This window comes from Theropithecus gelada, chromosome 14 (assembly GCF_003255815.1).
Source record: "Theropithecus gelada isolate Dixy chromosome 14, Tgel_1.0, whole genome shotgun sequence".
Taxonomy (NCBI): domain Eukaryota; kingdom Metazoa; phylum Chordata; class Mammalia; order Primates; family Cercopithecidae; genus Theropithecus; species Theropithecus gelada.
This window is the reverse complement of record NC_037682.1, coordinates 6599266-6622144: the sequence shown is the minus strand read 5'-3', so window position 1 is coordinate 6622144 and position 22879 is coordinate 6599266. Positions and strand designations below refer to the sequence as shown.

The window sequence follows — 22879 nt, the reverse complement described above, 5'->3', positions numbered from 1 at the left end:
GGCGGGGGGCGGAGACGCGGCGCGGCTTCCGCTCCCGCGCGCCCAGCTCCCTCCTCCCCGTCGTCCTGGTCCGCGGCGCCCGAGGGGGGGAGGCGGAGGCGCCGGGAGCCGCGCGAGGAGCCGCCGCCGCCGCGCCATGGAGCCGGAGTGAGCGCGGCGCGGGCCCGTCCGGCCGCCGGACAACATGGAGGCAGCGCCGCCCGGGCCGCCGTGGCCGCTGCTGTTGCTGCTGCTGGCGCTGTGCGGCTGCCCGGCCCCCGCCGCGGGTAGGTGGGCGCGGGCCGGCCGGGAGCCGCGGGCTGCTCGGACAATGGCCCCGGCGGCCCCGCGGCCAAGTGCGCGGGCGCCGCCGCCGCCTCGGAAGCGACTTGGCGTGTTGGGGGCGAGTTGGGGCGCGCGCCCGGGACCCCCCTGCCGTCCCCGGCGTCCCCGCCGCGCGCGGGCCCTTTGTCTCCCCGCCCGGGCCCTCCCCGGGGACGCCGCGTCCCGGGACAGCCAGGAGAGCGTGCGGGCGGCGCCCGCTCCGCCAGGTGCGGCGCGGGCGGGTCTTCACCTGCCCGCGCCCGCGTTTAGCCGGGAGCCGAGCCCGCGCTGGGCCCGTGTGGCCCGGGCCGGGCACCGAGCGGGGAATTGGGGCACGGAGGCGGGCCTGGCCCAGGGAGCCGGTTCGCCAGCCTGTTTCCAGCGGCCGCGCGGCCGGCCCGCGTGCTCCGAGGACGGTGAAGTTGCAGCGAGAAAGTTCTGAGCCCCGGCGCGGGGCGGCCTGGCCGGTGGCGCTGCGCCTGTGAGCCGCGTGGCTGTGGGTTTTCAAGCGGACTGACACCTGCCAGGTGCTCGGGCGACCCGAATGCCCCGTGTGGCCGCCGGGGCCCCAGATGTTGTCCCTCCCTGGGTCGGCTACACGGGGGTGACGTGGTCCCAGAGCGCGGGACAGTGGGGCAGGCGGGCTCGTGCCTCAGTTGTACACGCCCGTGGGGAGAGGTAGGGCCGGGGAACTTTCTCTCCAACTTTTGGTGTTTCCCAAGGGGTGGAGTTGAGGTCAGGAGGACTCAGGAAACTTAAGCAGTTGTGAAACGCTACACATGTTCTTTTAATTTGGAGATTGCCATGTGGTTTTTCAAGCAAGCCTCTCGCTACCTAAATCATTCTCTTCAGATGTGCGTGTTTTGTTTTTCTGGAGTATGACCGGCCAAGTGGCACGGCCGGCCGCAAGTGCCTGTGCACGCCCGGGCTCCTGTTTTGTTTGTGGCAGTTTAGCAGGGAGGACCTCGGGCCCCTTTGTCTGGGCCTCCTTAAGGCAAACAGCTGTCTCCCTGAATATTTCCAGTGTGGATGGTGCAGGGGGGTAGCCCTGTAGTCAGATCCCCCGGGCTGCAGCCTCTGCCTGGAGGTGTAGGGGGCAGCGGGGAACAGGAGGAGCCTGGCGTTTGTTTCACGTCCTGCTGCCTCTGACCCAAGCCTAGAGATTCTATGGACAGTTTCACCCCAAATCTGCCTCTTTCCGGAGCGTGTTTACATTTTGGGGCCTTGTCTGGAGCTAGCAAAACAAGGTGAAGACAAAACAGCGACAATATCTGGGGAGTACAGGCCAGTGCCGCTCCTTTTTCCGGAAATGCCTGGGTCAAGGAGGCAAAAGGGTTTTTGGGGAAGCAGTGTGTTTTAAAGAGGGGGTTTCTAAGCGGACCACGTTGCCTTTCACCTCATTGCAGTTTTGGGTTTTGTGCACATTTTGGGGTGCTGTTGCTGGAGTCAAATGCCTGTCGTCCATGTGGTTCGAGCCCCTAAGGAGAAAGAATTACAGCTGTGGAGTTCAGTTGTGTGTGAGGCAAAAATAGAGTTGATTATTTTAACATTAGGCTGCAAGGCCTGGGAGCCCCGGCGAATGTGGTGATCCAGTCCTAAAATGGAAGGAAAGGGAGGAATCTTTCTGCAGAACGGTTTCGATGTTATGTCCCTGGTTTTCCGTGTGAGATGCATGCCTCGGTCCCCAGCAAAGCCAGTAAGTGGGCAGCTAATTATTTTTCCTGATTGCTTCCTGTTGCAATTGGAAGCTGTGAACCCACGGAAATGGCTTTGTTCTAGTGGTCCCAGTGCTGAGAATTTCCCTAGCTCCCAAGCCCTAGGCCTCTCTCCTCGGGGCCCAAGTGCTTGTTCCAGGGCTGGCCTGTCCAGGCACCATCTCTCCCCTTGGAGGTTCCTCCTGTAGATGCCCAAGGCCGGGGCCGGGCCCTCTGGGAGACCCAGCAGGGCTGAGTGGGGTTAACCAAGTGCTGTGTGGAGCACCCTGAGAGAGTCCCCTCCAAAGCAGGGCCCCGTGTGTTTAACTCCCCTCTTCAGTTCCAAGAAATTCCCCGTGAACCCGATCCAGCATTTGTTCGGCACTTTTCTGGGGAGATCCACCTCGCGCTTCCTGTCGTTTTTGGAACTCGTTTAATTTCAGCCCTGCTGTGTCACTGCTCAGGCATTTAGTAGAACTCACACACAGGGGTGGGGGGTGCAGGCAGGCGAGGCCTCTGAGGTGCTTTCTCCCTTGCAGTGACGGGTTGCAGGACAGAGGGGGTCAGACCCACCTGGGTTTACATGCTCAGTAGCTGTTTGACTTCGGGCACCATACCTAGTTTCTGTCGTCTCGCCCCGCTCCTCTCCCAGCCTGTGGAGAGCCCTGAGTGCCCTGTGTGAGACCTTTAGTCCCATCCCCAGCCCAGGTGGGGGACTGGCAGCAGCAGAGCTGCAGTGAGCGCAGTTGTGTGTCAGAGTCCTTGATCTTTCTGGCCCCGGCCAGTCTAGCGGCTGTTATTACAATAGTCTTGTAACCTTGGACATCCAGTCCACTGACCAACTCACTCACTGCTGCAGCCCTCAGGGGCAGGAGTAGTTAGCACTGTGGACAGAGCCCCTGCGCCCAGGGCCTGATTCCAGCCTGGGATCTGGCTGCAATCTGTGCTGGGAAGCTTGGGAAGCTGACGCTACCTTTGTGTGCCTCAGTTTTCTCCCCTGTAAAATGGGGATAGAATCCTTCCTACCGTGAATTCAGTGAGTTAACGTGCACCTGGCCCAGTAAAATGCTGTTGCTGTTTGGCTTTGGTGTCTGCTACCATGTGAAGTGCTGGGGTTGAGTGCGATAGAATGGCAGATAAGGCCCCGCCCCTGCAGGCAGGGCTCTCTATGTAGAGGGGAGGACAGGGGAAGAAGCTATGCAGAGGTGGGCCCACAGGTGCTCCTTCACTCTCGGGGTGGCCTGTGAGAGGTCCTTAGAGGCCAGATCATGCTGTGGAGTCTGGTTGTGAGCCACAAGGCAGCGGAAGCTTCTGGAAGGCTTTAGGCAGGAATTGCAGGAAATGCAAGCTAAAGCCAGATCTTTCTTAGGTGAAGGGTGTTGAGTTGATTTTGTTTTAAATTGAGGGAAACTTACATAATATAAAATATTAAAGTATACAAGGCAGGCATTTAGTACATTCACAATGTTTACAACCATCACTTCTCTCAAGTTATAGGAGATTTCCATCACCCCAAAATAAAACTCATACCCGTTACACAGTGACTTCCCATTCCCTCTCCCTGGATCCCCTGGTGAACACCAGTCTGCTTTCTGCGTCTATGGTTCTGCCTGTTCTGGGCATTTTGTATGAAGGTAATCTTACAATGCGTCTTTCGTCTTTTGTGGCTGACTTCCTTGGTTACTGTAACGTTTTCAGGAGGCACCCAAGTAGTACCACCTATGGGTGTTTCAGCCTTTTTTTTTTTTTTTTTGAAATGGAGTCTTGCTGTGTTGCCCAGGCTGGAGTGCAGTGGTGCAATCTCGGCTCATTGCAACTTCTGCCTCCAGGGTTTAAGCGGTTCTCCTGCCTCATCCTCCCGAGTAGCTTGCATTACAGGTGTCTGCCACCATGCCCGGCTAATTTTTTTATTTTTAGTAGAGACGGGGGTTTCACCATGTTGGCCAGGCTGGTCTTGAACTCCTGACCTCAAATGAGCTGCCAGCCTCGACCTCCCAAAGTGCTGGGATTACAGGTGTGAGCCACCGCGCCCGGCCTGTTTCAGCCCTTTTTATGGCTGAATAATATTCCACTGTGTGGAGGGACCACATTAAATTTGTCAGTTCATCCACTGATTGGATTGATCTTGCTTGGTTGCGTCTCCCAGCCAGCACGAGCAGGGCTCATACATCCTGCATCCTGCTGGAGGTGGCCAGTGGGAGGATCTGGCCTGAGACTCTCCTGCCAAGGTTCAGGAATGAGCCAGGTGATGGGGACAAGTTGGGGAGGAGGGGCCTGAGCCCTGAGAGGAGTGCTGGGCGGGCAGAGTGAGGGCCAAGTTCAGGTTACAGAAGCCTTGAGACAGCCGGACATTTGTGGTTTGGGAGGCCTTGGAGACACTTAATGTGCTCTCCAAACGGGGAGTTCATTGGGGAGGCCCTGGCGGGAGCCGGGGCTGCATCCAGCTCCTCGGCTTGGTGGCTTCGTTCACTTATTTGTTCAGGAAGCAGCAGGGTATGGGCTCTGTGCCAGGCCGCCCTGGAGGGCTGTCCTGGGGGCAGCGAGGTCCAAGTGTGATGGGCGGAGGCAGCTGTGGCTTGCTATGAGCCAGCCCCAGGGGACCCACCGGCTGGCTCCGGCTGCTCTCTGCATTCTCTTCAGCTCTGGAGAGCCATGTGCCGGCCCTCAGCCTCAGTTTCCTCATCTGCAAAATTGGGATGATGGTGTCCATCTTGCCCGTGCTGGGGTGAGGGAGCTGGGGGCCAAAAGCTCCTGGCCTGGGGCATCCAGCTGTCCTTTGAAGAGTACCCTGAGGGTGTGACTGAGAGCCAGTCCCTAGCACCCTTGTCCAGATGGGGACCAGGAGGTGGGTGAAGATATTTGGGGTCTGAGCTCTGTGCTGGTTGCCCCCAAGGGGGCCTGGAGTCCTGAGTTAGGAGCAGAGCTGGATGCTGGTCCTATCCCTTCCTGCCCCACCTGGGTAAGTGGGGGCTGCCTTCCTGGATTGGGGGTTGGAGGGCTCCCTGCGCCCCTAAGTCATGCAGAGGCATGTGCAGATGGGCTGCTCTTAGGCACATGGGTGGTGCTCCGTGGTCCCTGCTCATTCCCAAGCCCTGTGTGGTGGTCCCTGTGTTCCAGGTCCAGTCTCTGGTTTCCAGTTTGTCCTGGTTCGCCTGTCGCCTTGTAGGGGGCGGTTGACACTTTGCTGGCCTGGCTCGTGTTCCAGAGCCCGTGGCTACTGGGTGACTGTGCCTCTTGCTGTCAGAGTAGCAGGAGCCTTATTTTCTGACTGAGCCTGATGGGCCGGAGGTTCTGCCACAGGGACACTGTTCTGTGTCCCTCATGCTTGGGGTCTCCTGCTGTGGACCCCCTGGGAGGTTGTCTTGGGGGTGCGGGGATTGTGCTTTCTGGGTATTTTCTTATTTGCTCTATTGGAGTGTATTTAATTTTATATATGTGTGTGTGTGTGTGTGTGTGTGTGTGTATATATAAAACATCTGCTTTTAGTTTGCCTTAATGTAATTTTTTTTGAGATTTAAATTTTTTTTGTTTTTGTTTTTGTTTTTGAGTCTTGCTCTGTTGCCCAGGCTGGAGTGCAGGGATACAGTCACTGCCCACTGCTGTCTCTACCTCCTGGGCTGAAGCGATCCTCTCACGTCAGCCCCCAAATAGTTGGGGCCACAGGTGTGCACCACCACGCCCAGCCAATTTTGTTAATTTTTTGCAGAGACAGGGTTTCACTATGTTGCCCAGGCTGGTCTTGCACTCCTGGGCTTAAGCGATCCACCCGCCTCAGCCTCCCAAAGTTCTGGGATTGCAGGTATGAGCCACTGCGCCCAGCCTCAATGTAATTGTTCTTGTGGTTAAACTGAGGCAAAGGTTCACTCAAGGAGGAAAGTGGTTTTTAGCCTTTTTGGGGGCTCAAGGTCTCCTTCAAGGATGTGATAACGGCTCCTCTCCTGAGAAGGTGCCTGGCGGGGGTGGCACAAGCTCCCCTCCACCCCATTGCAAGAATCCAGGGCCCCGCAGGGCTCAGAGCCCTCTCTGTGCCTCCCTGTGGGGCACTAGGGGGGCACTCACCTTCTGAGGGCCTCGGTTTCCTTTTTCTGTAAAATGGAACCAGCTATTTCCAATCTCCATGGCCTCTTCCAGCACAGGGCTTCACATTTTTCTTCCTTCAGGATCCTGAGGCCTCTGGACCGCTAGGAATTGGGGGTGCCCCCAGAAGAGGTGCTGCTTCTGTGCCCTCCCTCACCCTGCAGTGCCCGGCTCCTTCTCTTTTTTTTTTTTGAGACAGGAGTCTCACGCCCAGGCTAGAGTGCAGTGGCACAATCTCGGCTCACTGCCACCTCTGCCTCCCTGGTTCAAGCGATTCTTGTGCCTCCGTAGCTGGGACTACAGGCATCCGCTACCACACCTAGCTAATTTTTGTATTTTTAGTAGAGACAGGATTTTGCCACGTTAGCCAGGCTGGTCTCGAACTCCTGACCTCAAGTGATCTGCCTGCCTCGGCCTTCCAAAGTGCTGGGATTACAGGCATGAGCCACTGTGCCCAGCCTGCCTGGGTAATTTTTAAAAATTTGTCGTTGAGATGGGCGTCTTGCTTTGCTGCCCAGGCTGGTCTTGAACTCCTGGGATCAAGCGATCCTCCCACCTCGGCCTCCCAAAGTGTTGGGATTACAGGCATGAGCTGCTGTGCCCAGCCTGTTTTATTATTACGATTTAATTTTATTTTTTCTTACTATTGCCCAGGCTGGCCTCCAACTCCTGGGTTCAAAGGCTCTTCCCATCTCAGCCTCCTGAGTAGCTGGGACTGCAGGCATGTGCCACCACACCCTACTTTGTACTTTTACTTTTCTATCTTTGCTGTTGTTAAAAGCCAAGTGCCATTTTGTAGTACACAGGTGCACTTTATAGCATTTACCTGATGGAGGCGTTTTTCCAGCCTTCATTGCTATTACAAGGCATGCTTGCTCGTGTGTCTCTGCACGTGTATAAGTGTTTTTATAGGATACATTGCTAGTCAAAGAGTGTCCATTTCTGTTTTTAAAGATACTGAGGCCAGGCATGGTGGCTTACCCAGGTAATCCCAGCACTTTGGGAGGTTGAGGCAGGAGGATCACTTGAGTCCAGGAGTTTGAGATCAGCCTGGGCAACACTGGGAGACCCCATCTCTACAAAAAACTTAAAAAATTAGCTGGGTATGATTGCATACTCCCGTAGTCACCGCTACTTGAAAGGCTGAGGTGGGAAAATCTCTTGAGCTCAGGAGGTCAAGGCTGCAGTAAGCCATGGTCATGGCACTGTAACAGATTTAGCCTGGGCAACAGAGTGAGACCCTCTCTCAAATACATACATACATACATACATACATATATAACTCCTACAAGGCTGTGCCAGTTCATACCTGCAAGCATCTATGAGAACACACACTTTCCTATATCCTCTCTGATGCTAGCAATTACAAGATTTTGGTTTTTGGGTTTTTTTTTCGGTTGCAATTTGGTTAAAAATTATAACACCTTTTGATTTGCACAACCCTCATTTCTGGTTTATTGGTATTTACTTTTCTGCAAATTGCCTACACTTATCCTTGGCCCATTTTTCTGTTGTTTGTCTTTTTCTTTTCTTTGTTTTTTTTTTTTTTTGAGACAGAGTCTTGCTCTGTCCTCAATGGAGTACAATGGTGCGATCGCCATCTCGGCTCACTGCAACCTCCGCCTCTTGGGTTCCAGCTGTTCTCCTGGCTCAGCCTCCCAAGTAGCTGGGACTACAGGCATGCACCACCACGCCTGGCTAATTTTTGTATTTTTAGTAGAGACAGGGTTTCACCATGTTTGCCAGGCTGGTCTCGAACTCCTGACCTCAAGTGACCTGCCCACTTCCGCCTCCCAAAGTGCTGGGATTACAGACGTAAGCTACCATGCTGACCTGTTTGTCTTTTTCTTACTGATTTGTGGGAGGTCTTTATTTGGTGTGGACTTTAATTCTTGTTCTGTTTGTTTCAGGTTTCACTGCTGGTCTGTAGCTAGTCCTTCATCCTTGTTTCTGGTGGTACATTATCATAAAGTCATTAAGAAGCTTCATGTAATCAGAACTCTATCTTTTCCCTATGGCTTTTTTCCTATCCCTTGTTCCTCCACCTCCAGATTACAAATATATTCTCCATTATTTTCTTCCAGGAGTGTTACTGTTTTGTGTTTTACATTCAGATATTCTGTCCGGGGTTTTTTTTTTTTTTTTTTTTTTTTTTTTTTTGGTATATGGTATGAGGTAGGGGTCTGGCCAGTAAATAGGGAGTTGTCCAACACCTTGTTGGGATGGTCCATCTTGTTCATTCATTGTAAATGCTGCTCTTTTACATGTAGTGTCCACAGATACCTGGGTCCTGATTCCAGACCCTTCACTGTGCTCCATGGCCTGTGGGTATCTTTCTGTACCAGAACGCTGCTGTCTCCATCTCTGAAGCATCAGACCATATTTTGAGATCAGTTGTGTAAATTCCCACCTCATTGTCCTTTTCAAAAGTCATGTTGGCTCTTCTTGCACGTTTATGCTTTTGTGGTGAACTTCAGAGCCATCTTATCACTTTCCACCCTTTGATCCCTTGATCTGGGGACAGTAAATGGTGATACCCAGCAGGTGTCAGAGGGCTGGATTTTAAGTGGCCTCCGATGAGCTGGCAGTATCAGACTGTGGAAGTGAATTCATCTGCCCGGTGCAGTGGAGCCGGCCTTGACATTTGTGGGTTTTGCTGACATTTGTGGAAGGCACTGGAGGTGCCCTTTGTGCTGACTTGCCCGAGCCACTCCTGCTGCCCAGCTCACTCCAGTGTCTGCTCAGGAAAGAAACACTAATGCACACTAATTTTAGCATTAGCCCAAGGGCAAATATAATTACTGAGTTAATTATCACTCCCCTCCCCTTGTTCATCCCAGAGCAAAATGTGGGCACCTTTCATTTCTTCCCTGGGATGTACCCCTCTATTAGTCCAGATGGGGAGGCGGTACCTGCCTGGCAAAGCTCTCAGGAAATTGCTCAACGGGGCATTAATAGCTATGTGAGCACGTGGCCTGGGCTGGAACACACCAGCCCGGGTGCTGGGTGCCTTCCAGGCTCTGGCCACCTTGAGTTCTGCTCCAGGAAGGAGCAGGTTGTTAAGCTTCTAGGGGACCTGAAGCTTAACGTCCTCATTGTACGAGGTAGTTTTGGAGCAAGACATATTTTGGGGCTTGCTTCTGTGGGTAAAGACCATTTCTCCAAACTCTCCCCCAGAGCGAACTTGCTTCCCAAAAGGAGTCTGGATCTGGGTGCTGCCCTGGCCTCCTCCTCACTTCAGCTGGAGCCTCTGAGCTGACGTCCACGCCTCTTCCTTCTCAGCACTGTAGACACAGGCCCCAGCTCTGTCCCTTGCCCAGTGGAAGGCCTGTCCCCTGCCCTTCCCTCCACTCAGACCCCCTGGGCTCTGAGGCTTCACCTGCAGGCCCTGCAGTGCATATTCAGTGAAAGGCCAGATTCAGAGCCGATGACATCAGCTTTTACTTGGTCTCCTTGCTTTCTGGAACCTCCCATTTGCGCATTTATCTTATGCTCTGGTCAGATTAATTTTTCTCCAAGTAGTTTTCATCATGTCCTTCCATTTCTCAGATAGTCGTGCCCATTCTCCAGCGTCTGAAGTTGGAACTTTTTGGCCTGGCAAGCCGTGCTGCCTTGAGCAGGCCTGCCCATCTTCTGCCCCTGTTGTGGGCACTTCTGTTGCCAGATCCGTCTGGAACCTTCCATGGTCCACCCAGCCTGGGAGGGCCTTGAGGACAGGGGCTGTCTTCGTGTGTGCCCTTCTGCCTCTAGTGTGATGTCTGGTAGATGATCAGTAACTGTTCCGAGGCTGCCCAAGGCCTCATCTGTCCAGGGAGCAGATCTTACCCATCCTTACCTCCTCTGGCTTGAATTCTGCTGGAGCATGAGCTCCCTCTGCCATCCCCAAATCTAGCCTAGGTTGTAGAACACCTGTCTGGCTATGTGACAGAAAGCTTCTGGGCCAAGCGTGAGGACCCCCATGCTCCTGCAGTAAAAGCCCATATTTCTGGGGTGTGGGAAACCCAGTGCACCCCAAAGGGACTTGACTGTGAAGTCCCGGGTCCATGTGGTACCCACCAGCCTCCTATGGCCCAGACTCCTTGAGATGCCACAGCAGGGGCTTGGGCATTTGCAGTGTTCACTTGGCATTCTTACCATTTTCAGAAAACTTTATATAAACATTTTTAATCATGCAAAAAAGGAATTATGGAATAATGTTTATATTAAAAAGTTTTGGTGGTTTTGATTTATTTATTTATTGAGATGGAGTCTTGCTCTGTCTCCCAGGCTTGAGTGCAGTAGCACAATCTCGACTCACTGGAACCTCCGCCTCCTGGGTTCAAGAGATTCTCCTGCCTCAGCTTCCCGAGTAGCTGGAATTACAGGCGCCCGCCGCCATGCCCAGCTAATTTTTGTATTTTTAGTGGAGATAGAGTTTCACCATGTTGGCCAGGCTGGTCTCGAACTCCTGACTCAGGTGATCCACCTGCCTCAGCCTCCCAAAGTGCTGGGATTACAGACGTGAGCCACCACGCCTGGCTTGGTGATTTTTTTTTTTTTTTTGAGACGGAGTCTTGCCCTCTTACCCAGGTTGGAGTGCAGTGGCTGGATCTCTGCTCACTGCAAGCTCCGCCTCCCAGGTTTATGCCATTCTCCTGTCTCAGTCTCCTGAGTAGCTAGGACTACAGGCGCCCGCCACCTCGCCCAGCTAGGTTTTTGTATTTTTTAGTAGAGACAGGGTTTCACCGGGTTAGCCAGGATGGTCTCGATCTCCTGACCTCGTGATCCGCCTGTCTTGGCCTCCCAAAGTGCTGGGATTACAGGCTTGAGCCACCGCGCCCAGCCGGCTTGGTGATTTTTAAATTTATTTTGAGATAGAGTCTCACTCTGTTGCCCAGGCTGGAGTGCAGTGGTGCCATCACAGCCTACTGCAGCCTCTACCTCCCCTGGGTTCATATGATTCTCTCGCCTTAGCCTCCTGAGTAGCTGGTACTACAGGCACACACCACCATGCCCAGGTAATTTTTTAAAAAAACTTTTTTTTTATAGAAATGGGGTCCCTCCGTGTTCCCCAGGCTCATTTGGAACTCCTGGGCTCACGTGATCCTCAAGCTTCCCAAAGTGCTGGGATTATAGGCGTGAGCCACCGTGCCTGGCTACTTTGGTACTTTTGAGTTAAAACTAGAGAGTAGGTGACTGAGTGATATTTTTAATGCGTTCTCAAGAATTTGAACACGAAGAGAGTGTCACCCTCCCAGGTTGTGCCCCTGGGAGTTTGTGCACTTGTGACCTGGTCACTGCTCAGGGGGCCCCGGGAGTTTGCTGCAGTGCTGGAGAACTCCTGGGCCTGGACGGTGCCTCCCTGCAGCCACCTGCTCCCTTGGGACACTCATTCATTTGCTGTGGCCACTGCCACCCACAGTCCTTGCCTCGTCGACTCCACTGCAGCTCTGGTCACAAAGAGCGAGTGGTCAGGGACTCCTGACCTGCCATGCGGGGTGCTGTGGGCTTGTGGTGGCTGTGGTGCCATCCGCTGCGTCTGCCTCTTTTCGAGCACGGAGTTCTCCCTCTCGGGAGGGCTGAGCTGCTGGAGCTCTAGTCCTGCTACAGAGCAGCCCCCAAGTGCAGCGTTGCCTGTCCCTGTGGAGCAGGTGACTACCTGGCTGCAGGCAGAACAGCAGACCATGACTCTGGTAGTGGTCTGTGACAGCGTATCACCCTGTGGGACAGACCCCCGGGACTTAGTGGGGTGGGATAGTGAGAGCTGTGTCCACAGGGGAGGCTCAGAGACTGTGTGCCCAGTGTGGTCCTGTGTGCTGACCCAGCTGGGCTCTGCCCTGTATGGTCCCCAGGGTGCCCGGCGTGTGCCCCGATGGCCTGGGGCAGAACTCCAGAGTGCCACAGCTGGCTGAGGGCTCATGGATTCTCACCCGCCCGCAGCGCCTCAGGAGAAACCTGGACAGTGAACAGCTTGAGGTGTGCAAAGGATGGCTCACAATGGGAGGGAGGGACGAGAGGCGCTTTCCATCTCTGTGGCCACCAGTTTTAATTAAAAAAAAAAAAAATTTCCATCTGCTTCGCAGTTTTATCCTCTTAAGGAAGTGACGTTTATTAAGCCACAGCCCCTTCTGCTCATCGTCCAGCCGTGCTCGCCGGCAGAGCAGAAGCTGGTGGGATTCCGCCTGCTCAACACCGGGAGGTGCCACTTGGCTTCTTAGTATCGAAGGCCCTTCTTGGACCCAGTACACCTTCACGGCCCTGTGGGCTGTGGGTCCCTGGGTTGGGCATGACCGCCTTGGAGGGTGATGAGAGATCTCCTCCAGGATCCAGGCAGGTCTGGCATGCCACTGGGTGCTAGGTGCCGGGCTCCGGTTGGCCTCCTTGCTCTGCTTTTCTTTGAGGGTCGAAGGAGCCCTGCTCAGAGACCACCAGGTGAGCTCTGGGGGTCCCTCTGGGCTCCTGTGCCCTGCACAGCCCGGTTCTGACCACAGACCTTCTCCGTCAGGGTAGACTGCAGCCCAGGGCGGGATACCACCACGCCTGTCACCCCCTACCCCTTGGTCCCTGACCAAGGCCCCTCCGGGTACTTACCCAGTGATCTGATCTCACCACGGTCAGGCATTAGGGCCTCTCCCGGAGGGCTGGGGTCCAACGGGATGATGTGTTTTAGGTGGGAAACAGGTTCAGGGATGTCCCCAGCCTCACTGGCTGTTGTTGGCAGAGCAGGATGAAAGGCAGATGGGAATGCAGAATTGGGTCACGCCCTGACCCCTGTAATCCGTGAGGCCCTTGAGCAAGAGGGACCCACTCAAAGTGCCCCCCACGCGCTCAGTTGAAATGCCCCCTCTTGCTTTGTGTTGGTGTGAAGAGGATGGTTGGGTCCTGTTCTGGGCTTGGCTGCCCGTAGTACCTAAGTCCAGCTTGGTCACCAAGGCATGCTGGAAGGTCACTGCAGGTGGCACAGGTGACTTGGGTGTGCTGGGCAGCACTATGCAACGCTGGCCTCCAAGCAGAAGCTGCTGTTTCGGACACCCGAGGTATTCCCAGCCTCCTTCCCTTACCCCGAGGTCTGCTGGAGTAGCTGAGGGGGCTGCAGCGAGCTGCAGGGTCGGGGCCCTGGGGGTTGCGCGTCTGCGAAGCCTCCAGAGAAGCCCATGCAGGCCCCCCTTACCCGTTCCCACCTGACCTGCTGTTCTGTCCCACTTCTAGCTCTGCGGTCTTGGACAAGCATGTTAACTGCTCCGGGGCTCAGTTTCCCCATCTGTAATAGGGAGTGATCTTTATGCTCCCACAGGCTTGTCCTGAGGCTGCAGAGAGGCGGTGTTGGAAAGTACCTGGCTCAGGGCCTGGCTCAGCGACGGTTAGCTGTTAGGGTTACCATCGCATCGCAATTGCTGCTCCATGGTGAGGACCCCCCGGGGACTGTGGACTTGCTCAGCTTGGCTGAAAGGCTGCTGGCTGAAACCATCTCGGCTCTGCATAGCGTGGCCTGCGGGTTGCGCTCTTGACGGTGTGGAGCCTGTTCAGTCGGTAGAGCCTGTTCAGTGTGCGTCCTTGCCTAGCCGGCCTCGGCATTTATTTTGTAGCTGGAGCCCTGGTGGGATGGGGTTGGGTGGGCTCTGGGGGTCTGGGGAAACAGGTGCAGGTGCCCCTCCCCTGGGGGCCTCTGCCTTGTCAGAAGTATGGCTGGGGGCTGACCATCTATTTGAAGGTGTCGCCAGAGCAGTCCCCGCCTCTCCTTTTCAGAGGACATTGTTGAGGGGACCCTGCCTTCTACATCTGGGCTGACTGCTTCCTCTGTGGGGGGCTCCTCCCGGCTGACCAGCAGCCCTTTCTGGCCCCCTGCATCAGCGCCTCCCCAGTCAGCTTCACTGTGGAAGGCAGGGCCAGCCTGGGCACCAGGTTCTTCCCCTTCTGCCTGAGGTCCCTGCCCGCCTGGCTTCCCTCGCCCTGGTCGTGGATGGTCAGTGCCTTTGCCCCGCTCTGCCGACCAGGCCGTGCATAGTTGGCGCTCCGTGGTTACTGAGAGATACGCTCTCCAGTCTGTGGGCCAGACGGGGCCTCTGAAGTGGAGGGCGAGGGGCACCCTGTCTCCTACAGTCTGCTGTGGCTCCCCATCGCCTCTGGGATGACAGCAGACCCCGCAAAGCTCCTGGCCCTCCAGCTGTGAGCCCAGGTGGGATGACCCGGCTGCACGAGCGTTAGGCCTGGCTGTGTAGGAGACACGTGTCTCCACACTGGAGCCCTTGCAGCGCACGGGAAGCCTGCAAGGTCCTCCTGGTAGGGGAGGGTCCTCGGGGAGGCATGGAGTCTCGCTCCTAGGTTGCTGTGTGGCTTCAGTGCTCTGTACATCCATGCTCCTGTCCTGCAGATGTCAACACCCGGTTGAGGAGAACGTGGACTTTGCTCAGTGTTGTGCAGGGATGGTGGGGCCAGGCTGGAGCCCACGTGTCCTACCCTCGCCCTGGCCAAGGTGGGGGTTATCTGCCCTGGCCAAGCGGTGCTGCCCATCCCTGCCTGCCCCAGCAGGTGGGGGCCTGGGGTGGGATCCCACCATGAGCAGGAGAGGCTTGTTGACTCACTGGCCTCCCAGGCTCCCCCTCCAAAGCCAAGTCCTCTCCAGGACAGTTCTTGCTCCCTGAGAAAGGGCAATGTGGGTACTGGGCGGAAGCAAGCCCCTCTTGGTTCCATTTCCTCATCGTCCTGGAGACAGAGGGCTTGTCCTGGAGCACAGGACCGGGATTGTGCTGAGGTCCTGTGAGGCCATAGTCCTGAGGGGACCCAGTGAAGGCCAGGGGGGGACAAGCATCCCTCCAGGTATGGGGAAGGTCACCCCAGCGCCTCCGCAGATCTGACCCAGTGGCTCTGGCTCCTGTGCTTGACCCTTTTTGCAGAGATATCCAGGGGTCTTTCAGTTGCCCCCGCTTAGGCAGCATGAAAACAATTTAACTCTTGGCCGAAAGAACCTGGGCGTTGATCTCCCCTGTCACTGATCACCGAAGTGTGACTTTGCATTGGTTTCTTGGTCCCCTTGTGCCCAGTCTCCCCATCTGTAAAATGGGGTGACAGTAGTTCCACCTCCTATGAGGACTGAGTGAAGTCAGGAACCAGAAGCAGCTCCCACACGAGACTCAGAAAGTGTGACAGGCATGGAGGGTACGGACCCATGAAGCTAGGCCCGGCGCCTTCGGAAAAAGAGGGAGCTTCCCTCCAGGTTTCCCCCAGACGAATCTGTTTCATCCTGGGCACCTGCCTGCAGAGCCCCTTGCGTGCTGTCAGTCCACAATGAATGCTTGGTGGAAGAGTTCACCCAGGGCCTGCAAAACCGTGGTGCTCAGCTTCTCTAAGTTCCTGTTAACTTCCAGACCCGACTCTTCAACTTGATTCCAAGGCAATCAGAGCTGATCGTCAACACTGGACTTTGCAGGTAGCTCCCAAAACCACATGCATATTTACAACTAAGAAGTGCCAGTTCCTCAAAGAATGTTAGCCTCTGAGATGCATCAAGAGACCAGGAGGCAAGGGGTTAAAGGCAAACCGTGGCATTCCCCATATCTGTCCAGTTCCCTGGCATGGGACGGTGTCATGGAGCCCGAGGTGGCGTCTTTTGTTTGGCTGCTGATGGGGGCCTTTGGGCCTTGGCATCCACCTTGCTGCAATTTTCCAGGAACAGTAGATCATTTGAAAGCAGAGCTGCCACGTTTTGCTCAATAAAGGGATTTTGTAGAGTGATGATAAATTTGGCATGTCTTTATTATTATTATTTTTTTCAACACTTAAGGAAAATAAAAGCTGGTACAAAGGTATGTTTGTTTCTGAAATGTGTTTCCTTCCCCAGATGTTCTTTTCTGCCAATTCCAAAATGCATTCTGAGCTCAGTCCTCCAGTTTCCTCTCTGTGGGGAAGAACAATGAGATCTTTGTAACCACACAGGGGAAACGGCCGCTTCCCTCTGCAGTGGGCATGGGGGAGGGGCTGGGACGTCCCACCTCCTCCCACCTCGATGGAAACCACGAGTCTGTGCCAGCCCAGCGGACTGTCGGGGGTTCGGCAGCCTCCTTTCCCATGGTGGTAATTTGCAGGGTCAAGGCTCCGGGGCACCACAGTCTGCACCTCTGTCCCTGGATCCTTGAGTTTGCCGTGTGGCCTTGCAGTGAATGTTTCCATCTGCATGGCATTTATGGTCTCTGGGGCTTGGTGCTGTCTTCATTACCTGGAGTTGAACTCGCCCTTTTCCTTTTCTGTCTGCCTTTCTTGCATCAAATGCTGTTCCCCACCCAAAGGGTAGCCCAGTCTGTAGGACGTGGTGCAGAGGTAGAGTTGGTGGCTTCACGAGAGTCCAGCAGGGCACAGACCTTCCTTGGCTGCTCCGTCTGTCGCTTTGTGACTTGAGACTGCATGGGTGGGGTACCTGAGGGATCCATGAGCCCCCCCTTCCCACACATGTGGGTGCACACACAACACATGCACAGCACTTTAGAAGTATCACCTTAGTTGGATTTGAAGGGCGGCCAAGAGACCTGTATGAAGCTTGTAGTTAGGGTCGAGGGTCGTTTCAACACTGGCCTGAATTAAGAGCAGTCTCCATGGGTTTGCTTTCTGTGGGGTATGTGTTTAATGAAAATCCTTGTTTTTAAATAAATGTATCCTGCTTTAGAACACCCATGATATAAAATCTAGACTTCATAGATAAAAATAGCTAACATTTGTTGTGTATCACAGTGTGCCAGGCGGGCTCTAAGAGATGTTTGATTTTCTTTAATCCTTTCAGCTGCCCTGTGGGCTGGGGGCCATCCCTCCCCTAGTTTTATAGATGAAGAAACTGAGGCTGGGAGAGGTCAATTAACTTGCTTGGTTTCATGCAGGCAAAACTAGGAATCGGCAGACGGTGGTTCCAGTGCCTGCCTCTTAATTGCTACTTCAATTACAAGTGTTTTCTTCCATCAATAAAAGAAATCAGCGAGTAGCCTCCCATGGGTTTCAGTAAGTGCAAGCCCTCCGTGTCATCCCAGACCTCAGCCTGCCCATTTAATGGGTGAGGGCACTGAGGCCTGGAGGGGATGGTGACTTCAGAGCCACTCTCCTGGGCTCTGCCATTCCTCTCGCCTCCCATGTGAACCTGAGTGGCCACATGACCCTGGGAGAGAGCTACTCAACTGTCCCAAGGAGAGGGTGATGACTGCTGACCTCCCACCGGCCATCAGCCCCCCACTGACTGACACCCCTGAGTCAGTCTCCACCCTGGGACTGTTTCTCTCACTATTTGCCATGGCCTTGGGCCACTTCCGGGGGCTTGGCAAGGCAGGAGGCGTGGAACCAAGATGGTATGTAATCAGAATGCTATATTTTGTTGAAAATAAGAATGTTAGTAACGGGCTGGGTTTCTGGCAGGTCAAACTGGGACTCTGAAATACATATTTTTCTCTGCTCTGCCCTAAACCTTCTAATTAGTGAAAACGCACATTTGCAGACATCAATCAAATGTCATATTCCCTAGCAGCTTGTCCTGGGCTCACTGAGCTGGTCAAATTCCACAGTTGCTAACTCAGAACTTGAAGAGTATGTGTGCACGTGTGTGTGCGTGCGTGTGTTTGTGAGAGAGACACATGCCTTCTGGGGAGCCCTGGTGGCCTGTTTCCTTCCCTCCCAGGCCCCTGAGCCTCTGCTCCCCACCCCGCCCCCAGCCCCTTGTCAGCATGTGCACAGCCACTGCAATGAGATACAGACGTTCGCCCAATTAAAACACAGTTAGTGGAGGATCCATGGCTTTGGGAAAAAGTGCTTTCTGTCAGGAGGATCTCTGCTGGGCAGTATTCCGTAGCTAGACCCCAGCTCCGGTCAACAATGGACTCCATTAACAGCCTGGGTTTTGGAACAGGTGATTTACTTCTGGTAACTGGCTCTGGTGCACGGATGTTCCCTCCTCTTGCTGGAATCTCTGCCCGACCCAGACAGTGCTTGTGAACCCGCCCTGGTGGGCTCCATGGGATTCTGGGTCTGGGAGGCGAGGACTTGCCTGGGGTCATTCTTGTTCTGCACGGCACTAGCCGTGCTGGCTGCATGAAGCCGCATCACAGGGACCCGTGGGTCCTTTATATCTGATCATTTGTCATTTGTATCTGGGGTGGTTAGTTGCAAACAATTCCGCAGTAGCCAAATCAAGAAAGTCACTGGTTCTCACAGGAGCACAACTGGTGTGGGGCGAGCCCGGGGGTGTGGCCCAGGCAAGCCCTTCACCTGGTGTGCATTAGCCTTCTTATCCGGGAATGGGGGGAGGTGGTCTGGGCCCAGGGAGGGGACCATGCAGAGCTGGGGATCTCCATCGGTCCAGGATTCAGGGCGCCTCCGACCATTCCCTGCCCAGCGACTCCTCTTCAGTTTTACTTTGGTGTTTTCCATTTCACTTCTGCCTCTAGGCCAGTGTTTTTCAAAATATGTTTCCTGAGTGGAAACAAAAAAAATGTTCTGTGATCAGGTGCAGCTGGGAAATCCTAGGGGAGAGAAAGTGAACTAGGCTTCCTCACTGCAGGACTTTTCAGAGCCTTTAAAATGGTAATTATGCTCCAGGCCTTGTCCCCCTCTACCTAGGCATCCTTTACTGGTTGGGAAGAGAGGGCAGGTTATGGGTGAGTCCGGGTAAGCGGAGTCGTGCCTAAGCTGATACCTGACGTCACCAACACTGTTCTGTCACCTTGCTTTGGTGTGACGTCTTCACAGTTGTCACATCTGGGCCATTTGGAGGGAAGTAGCAAGCCCTTTGCTTGTCTCCCAGGACTTTCCAGAGTAGCCAAGCAGAGCCTTGGGCCAGTTCCCTTGTAGGGCCAGGCCCTGCCCGGGAGCACAGGCAGGAGGACAGCTGCCTCCCCGCCTGACCCAGGGCCTTGGTGTCAGGGCCATCGCCCCCAGCTCTGCGGTGGAGCAGCAGGGACCTGCCTGGCCCATCTCTCCGTTGAGTGAAGACCAGGAGGCGCCTGTTCTGTTCTGTGTGCTCAGAGGTGTCTGAAACCAGCTACCTCGTTTTCTTTTTATCTTTTGCAAGTGATTTCTTATTTCCTGCTCCACCCCCAAATGTGCCCTCTGTATGTTTCCTGTTCACCTGCTTCCCTGACCTTTGAAATGTGGTCCCTGCTCGGGAAACTTGCCTGGACCTCCGTTAATTATGGTTTTCCTCCGGGCTGTGTGTGTGTGTGTGTTTGAGTGTGCAAGTGTGTGCGTTAGGATTAGAGAGAATTCGATGGGGGGCCAGGGGCCAACAGGAATGGGGGTGGCTGAGCTGAGAGGCCGAGGGCAGGTTTGAGGTTGCATTGGGAGTCCAAGCTGGTGCGTGTGAGGTGGCAGATGCGAGGTATGTGTGGCGAGTGGGGTGCTGTCTGGGTGACTGGGCTGGGAGAGGGCAGGTGGGGGCCAAGCTGGAAGAAGTGGTGTTATTCTGCAGCACCTGATGTACATAGACCTTGGGGGTGCAGCTCCAGGCTTTCTCTGTCCCCACCCACCCCTGAAGGCCCCACTGTCCCGCCTTCTGCAGCCAGCCTTCCTTTTGTCTGCCCCTGAGCTCCTCCGCTCTTGTGGTCGTAAGAAAAGCTTTTTATAATCCAAGTTGGTTTGGGAAGAGGCAAACTGTCCTTTCCCAACAGTCATATGCCAACCCTGGCCACATCTATTCTGGATTTGAAGCAAAAGATGGTATTTATTCATTATTGTCATGCAAATGTCAGTAGCTTACTCGCTGTTGATGGAGACAGCGCCTGGAATGGGAGGGATGGTCCACTGCCAGCATTGGAGGTGCTCAACCTGAGCACCCGGGCCTTGCTCTGCAGACAGCCCTGCTCTGCACCAGGCCCTGCTCTGCACCAGGTTCCACTGGGTGGCATCAGCCATGCCTGCCCTGAGGAGGTGAGGTGCAGGCTCTCTCCAGTGAAGGTGCAGAGGCAGCGTAAGCTGGCGGGCTCACGGAGGACGTGGGCTTCACCTGGATACCGGAGGCCAGGTCACATTCAGCCAAGTATTCATCAGCTGAGTGTGGAGACCAGGGAGGGCTTTTAGGGGGTGGGAACGGCTAGAGGCAAGGAGGTGGTCAAGGTGGGGTCTACCGGAGACTTGGTCTACTCTTGTGGGGTGGGATTCATGTAGAGAGAGCCCTTGGGGGCTGAGGCCAAGCTGCAGGGTAGATGGGAGAGACCTCCTGGCTTAGCAGGTCCTTGGGTGGATGGATGGACAGTTGGAGGGATGTTGGGGGAATTGGTGGGATATAGATAGTTGAGCCAAGGTGGAAATGGGGGAGCAGAGCTATTCCTGGGGTGCTTGAAGATGTCAGCAAGTATCCCACTCCAGCTTGAGTTTGCAGAGCTTCCTATAAAAGGCAGAACGTGTGCTTGGTTAAAGGAAACCCAAGATTTTATTATTGCTGTAAATGTCAAGTCCCTCATTTTGAATCTTTAGACAACTGCAGAATTGTGTCACCGACTTGGGTAAAAGCCCAAGGGAAAACATGAAATTGTGTTGCCAAAACTGCAGTTGTCGTAGCTGCATGAGGGTTTCAGTGGCCACCTCCACCCCAGTAGGAGAGACGCGTAGATGTTGAACGCGCTGTGAGCTGCGTGCAGAGGATTGAAACGTGGGTGTGGGGATAGGCCCTAGCTTCATGGAACTGTCTACATAAAAGCGAGTCTGGGTGTTTCCTGTTTCTTCTACCTTAAGAAATTTCCACGAGAAGCTAAGGTATGATTTTGCCAAGAATGTTGTTAATGGCCCAGCAGTGAATATTTTCAGCCACTTGTAGACACCTGAACTTTATTCTTGGCAAACAGGTATATGCTACTTGGACTTGGAGAGACTGAACTTTGCTGTGCTCAGAATGGAGGAGACCGGCTCACTTGTACTTTTGACAGTCACGCAGATTTCTCCCTGGTCCCCATCATTTTAGCCAGATCAGTGCTTTTTCAAACATTTCCTCTTGAAGGGGAGATGGGACATTCTGGCTCAGGGATGGAGAGGCTTCCAGGCAGCCTTCAGCATTGTCCCTGCCCCACCCTAAGTATCTCTGAAGTTTTATGTTTTATCATAAAGTCTGTGAGAATGTTGCAGACTCTGTTATAGTCATGCTAGTTTTATTTTTTAAAATATGGTTTGAATTTTATCTAAAGTACGTGGATTATATCTGAGAACGAATGTGCAAGGCCTGTATGCAAAACATAATACAGCTTTACAGAAGGACATTAGAGAGGACTGCAGTAGATGTTCACGGATAGGAAGACAGGAGCTGGAGATGGCAGTTGCCCCCAGATTCAGTGCAGGGGCCGGCAGTGCGCTCTCCTCCCTATTCTTTTCTCCCGCCACACTGCACAAATGTTGGTGTCTGGCATTTAAAGAAGCAGGCCAGGGGCGGTAGCTCACACCTATAATCCCAGCACTTTGGGAGGCCAAGGCGGGTGGATCACTTGAAGTCAGGAGTTCGAGACCAGCCTGGCCAACGTGGTGAAACCCTGTCTCTACTAAAAATACAAAAATTAGCCGGGCATGGTAGCGGGCGCCTGTAATCCCAGCTACTTGAGAAGCTGAGGCAGGGGAATCTCTTGGACCCGGGAGGCAGAGATTGCAGTGAGCCTGGATCGTGCCACTGTACTCCAGCCTGGGCAACAGAGTAAGACTCCATCTCAAATACATACATACATGCATACATACATACATACCAAATAAAGAAGCAGAGTGTCGAGAGGGGGTTGCTATGTAGAGGTGTCGGGGGTGATTGGCACCCAGCATCCGGAAGCAGGGTGGGGTAGGGTGCAGAGGTGACTGACAGCAGAGGCTACTGGAGCAGATGGGAAGCTGGTTATGGAGCCAATAAGTAAATTGATTGAGCAAATAAGTAAACATATGGACAGTAACACAAGCCAGGCTTTGCACTTCGGGGAAGGTGCTTACAAACGCGGACTAGACAGTACCCAGACACTGTCTGGCTGAGACTGTGGGTACTGCCACACACACCTGCACAGAAATAGAGAAATAGTCACAGATGCATGTGTGTATAAAAGTGTAGTAGGCTGGGCACGGCGGCTCGTGCCTATAATCCCAGCACTTTGGGAGGCCGAGATGGGTGGATCACTTGAGGTTAGGAGTTTGAGACCAGCCTGTCTAACAAGGCGAAACTCCATCTCTACTAAACATACAGAAATTAGCCGGTTGTGGGGGCACACGCCTGTAATCCCAGCTACTTGGGAGGCTGAGGATCACTTGAACCTGGGAGGTGGAGGTTGCAGTGGGTTGAAATTGCACCATTTTACACCAGCCTGGGTGACAGAGTGAGACTCTGTCTGAAAAAATAAAAATAAAATAAAAGTGTGAGTATACATACACGCGTACAGTTGGTTCTTGTTATTCTTGCAAGTTATGCTCTATAAAGTCACTGTGAACCCTGAATTATTGAATACTGAACCATTGCTCCTAGGGGAATCCTAGGGCTAGGCTCCTGTGAGCCTCGGGTCACAGCGTTTTTGCCAACTGATCGATACGTGACCTTGTCTTTTTTCTTTTTTTTTTTTTTTTTGAGACGGAGTCTTGCTCTGTCGCCCGGGCTGGAGTGCAGTGGCTGGATCTCTCAGCTCACTGCAAGCTCCGCCTCCCGGGTTCATGCCATTCTCCTGCCTCAGCCTCCCAAGTAGCTGGGACTACAGGCACTCGCCACCACGCCCAGCTAGTTTTTTATATTTTTTAGTAGAGACGGGGTTTCACCGTGTTAGCCAGGATGGTCTCGATCTCCTGACCTCGTGATCCGCCCGTCTCGGCCTCCCAAAGTGCTGGGATTACAGGCTTGAGCCACCGCGCCCGGC

At 54.2% G+C, this 22879-nt stretch overlaps 1 protein-coding gene across 4 annotated transcripts in view; it reads left to right on the top strand.

Moving 5' to 3' along the window:
• Positions 1-77: 77 nt before the first annotated feature.
• The window catches only part of LRP5 (LDL receptor related protein 5), a 136988-nt gene continuing 114186 nt past the window's right edge, over positions 78-22879 (top strand). For 2 of the 4 annotated variants that reach the window (XM_025357365.1, XM_025357364.1), the window contains exon 1: positions 78-266. Coding sequence is in view for 2 of the 4 variants with exons in the window: in XM_025357364.1 (XP_025213149.1) it covers positions 185-266 (82 nt within the window). In the remaining 2 variants the exon portion in view is untranslated. The remainder of the gene's footprint in view (positions 267-22879) is intronic. The other 2 variants (XR_003115670.1, XM_025357363.1) reach the window with 1 other exon arrangement.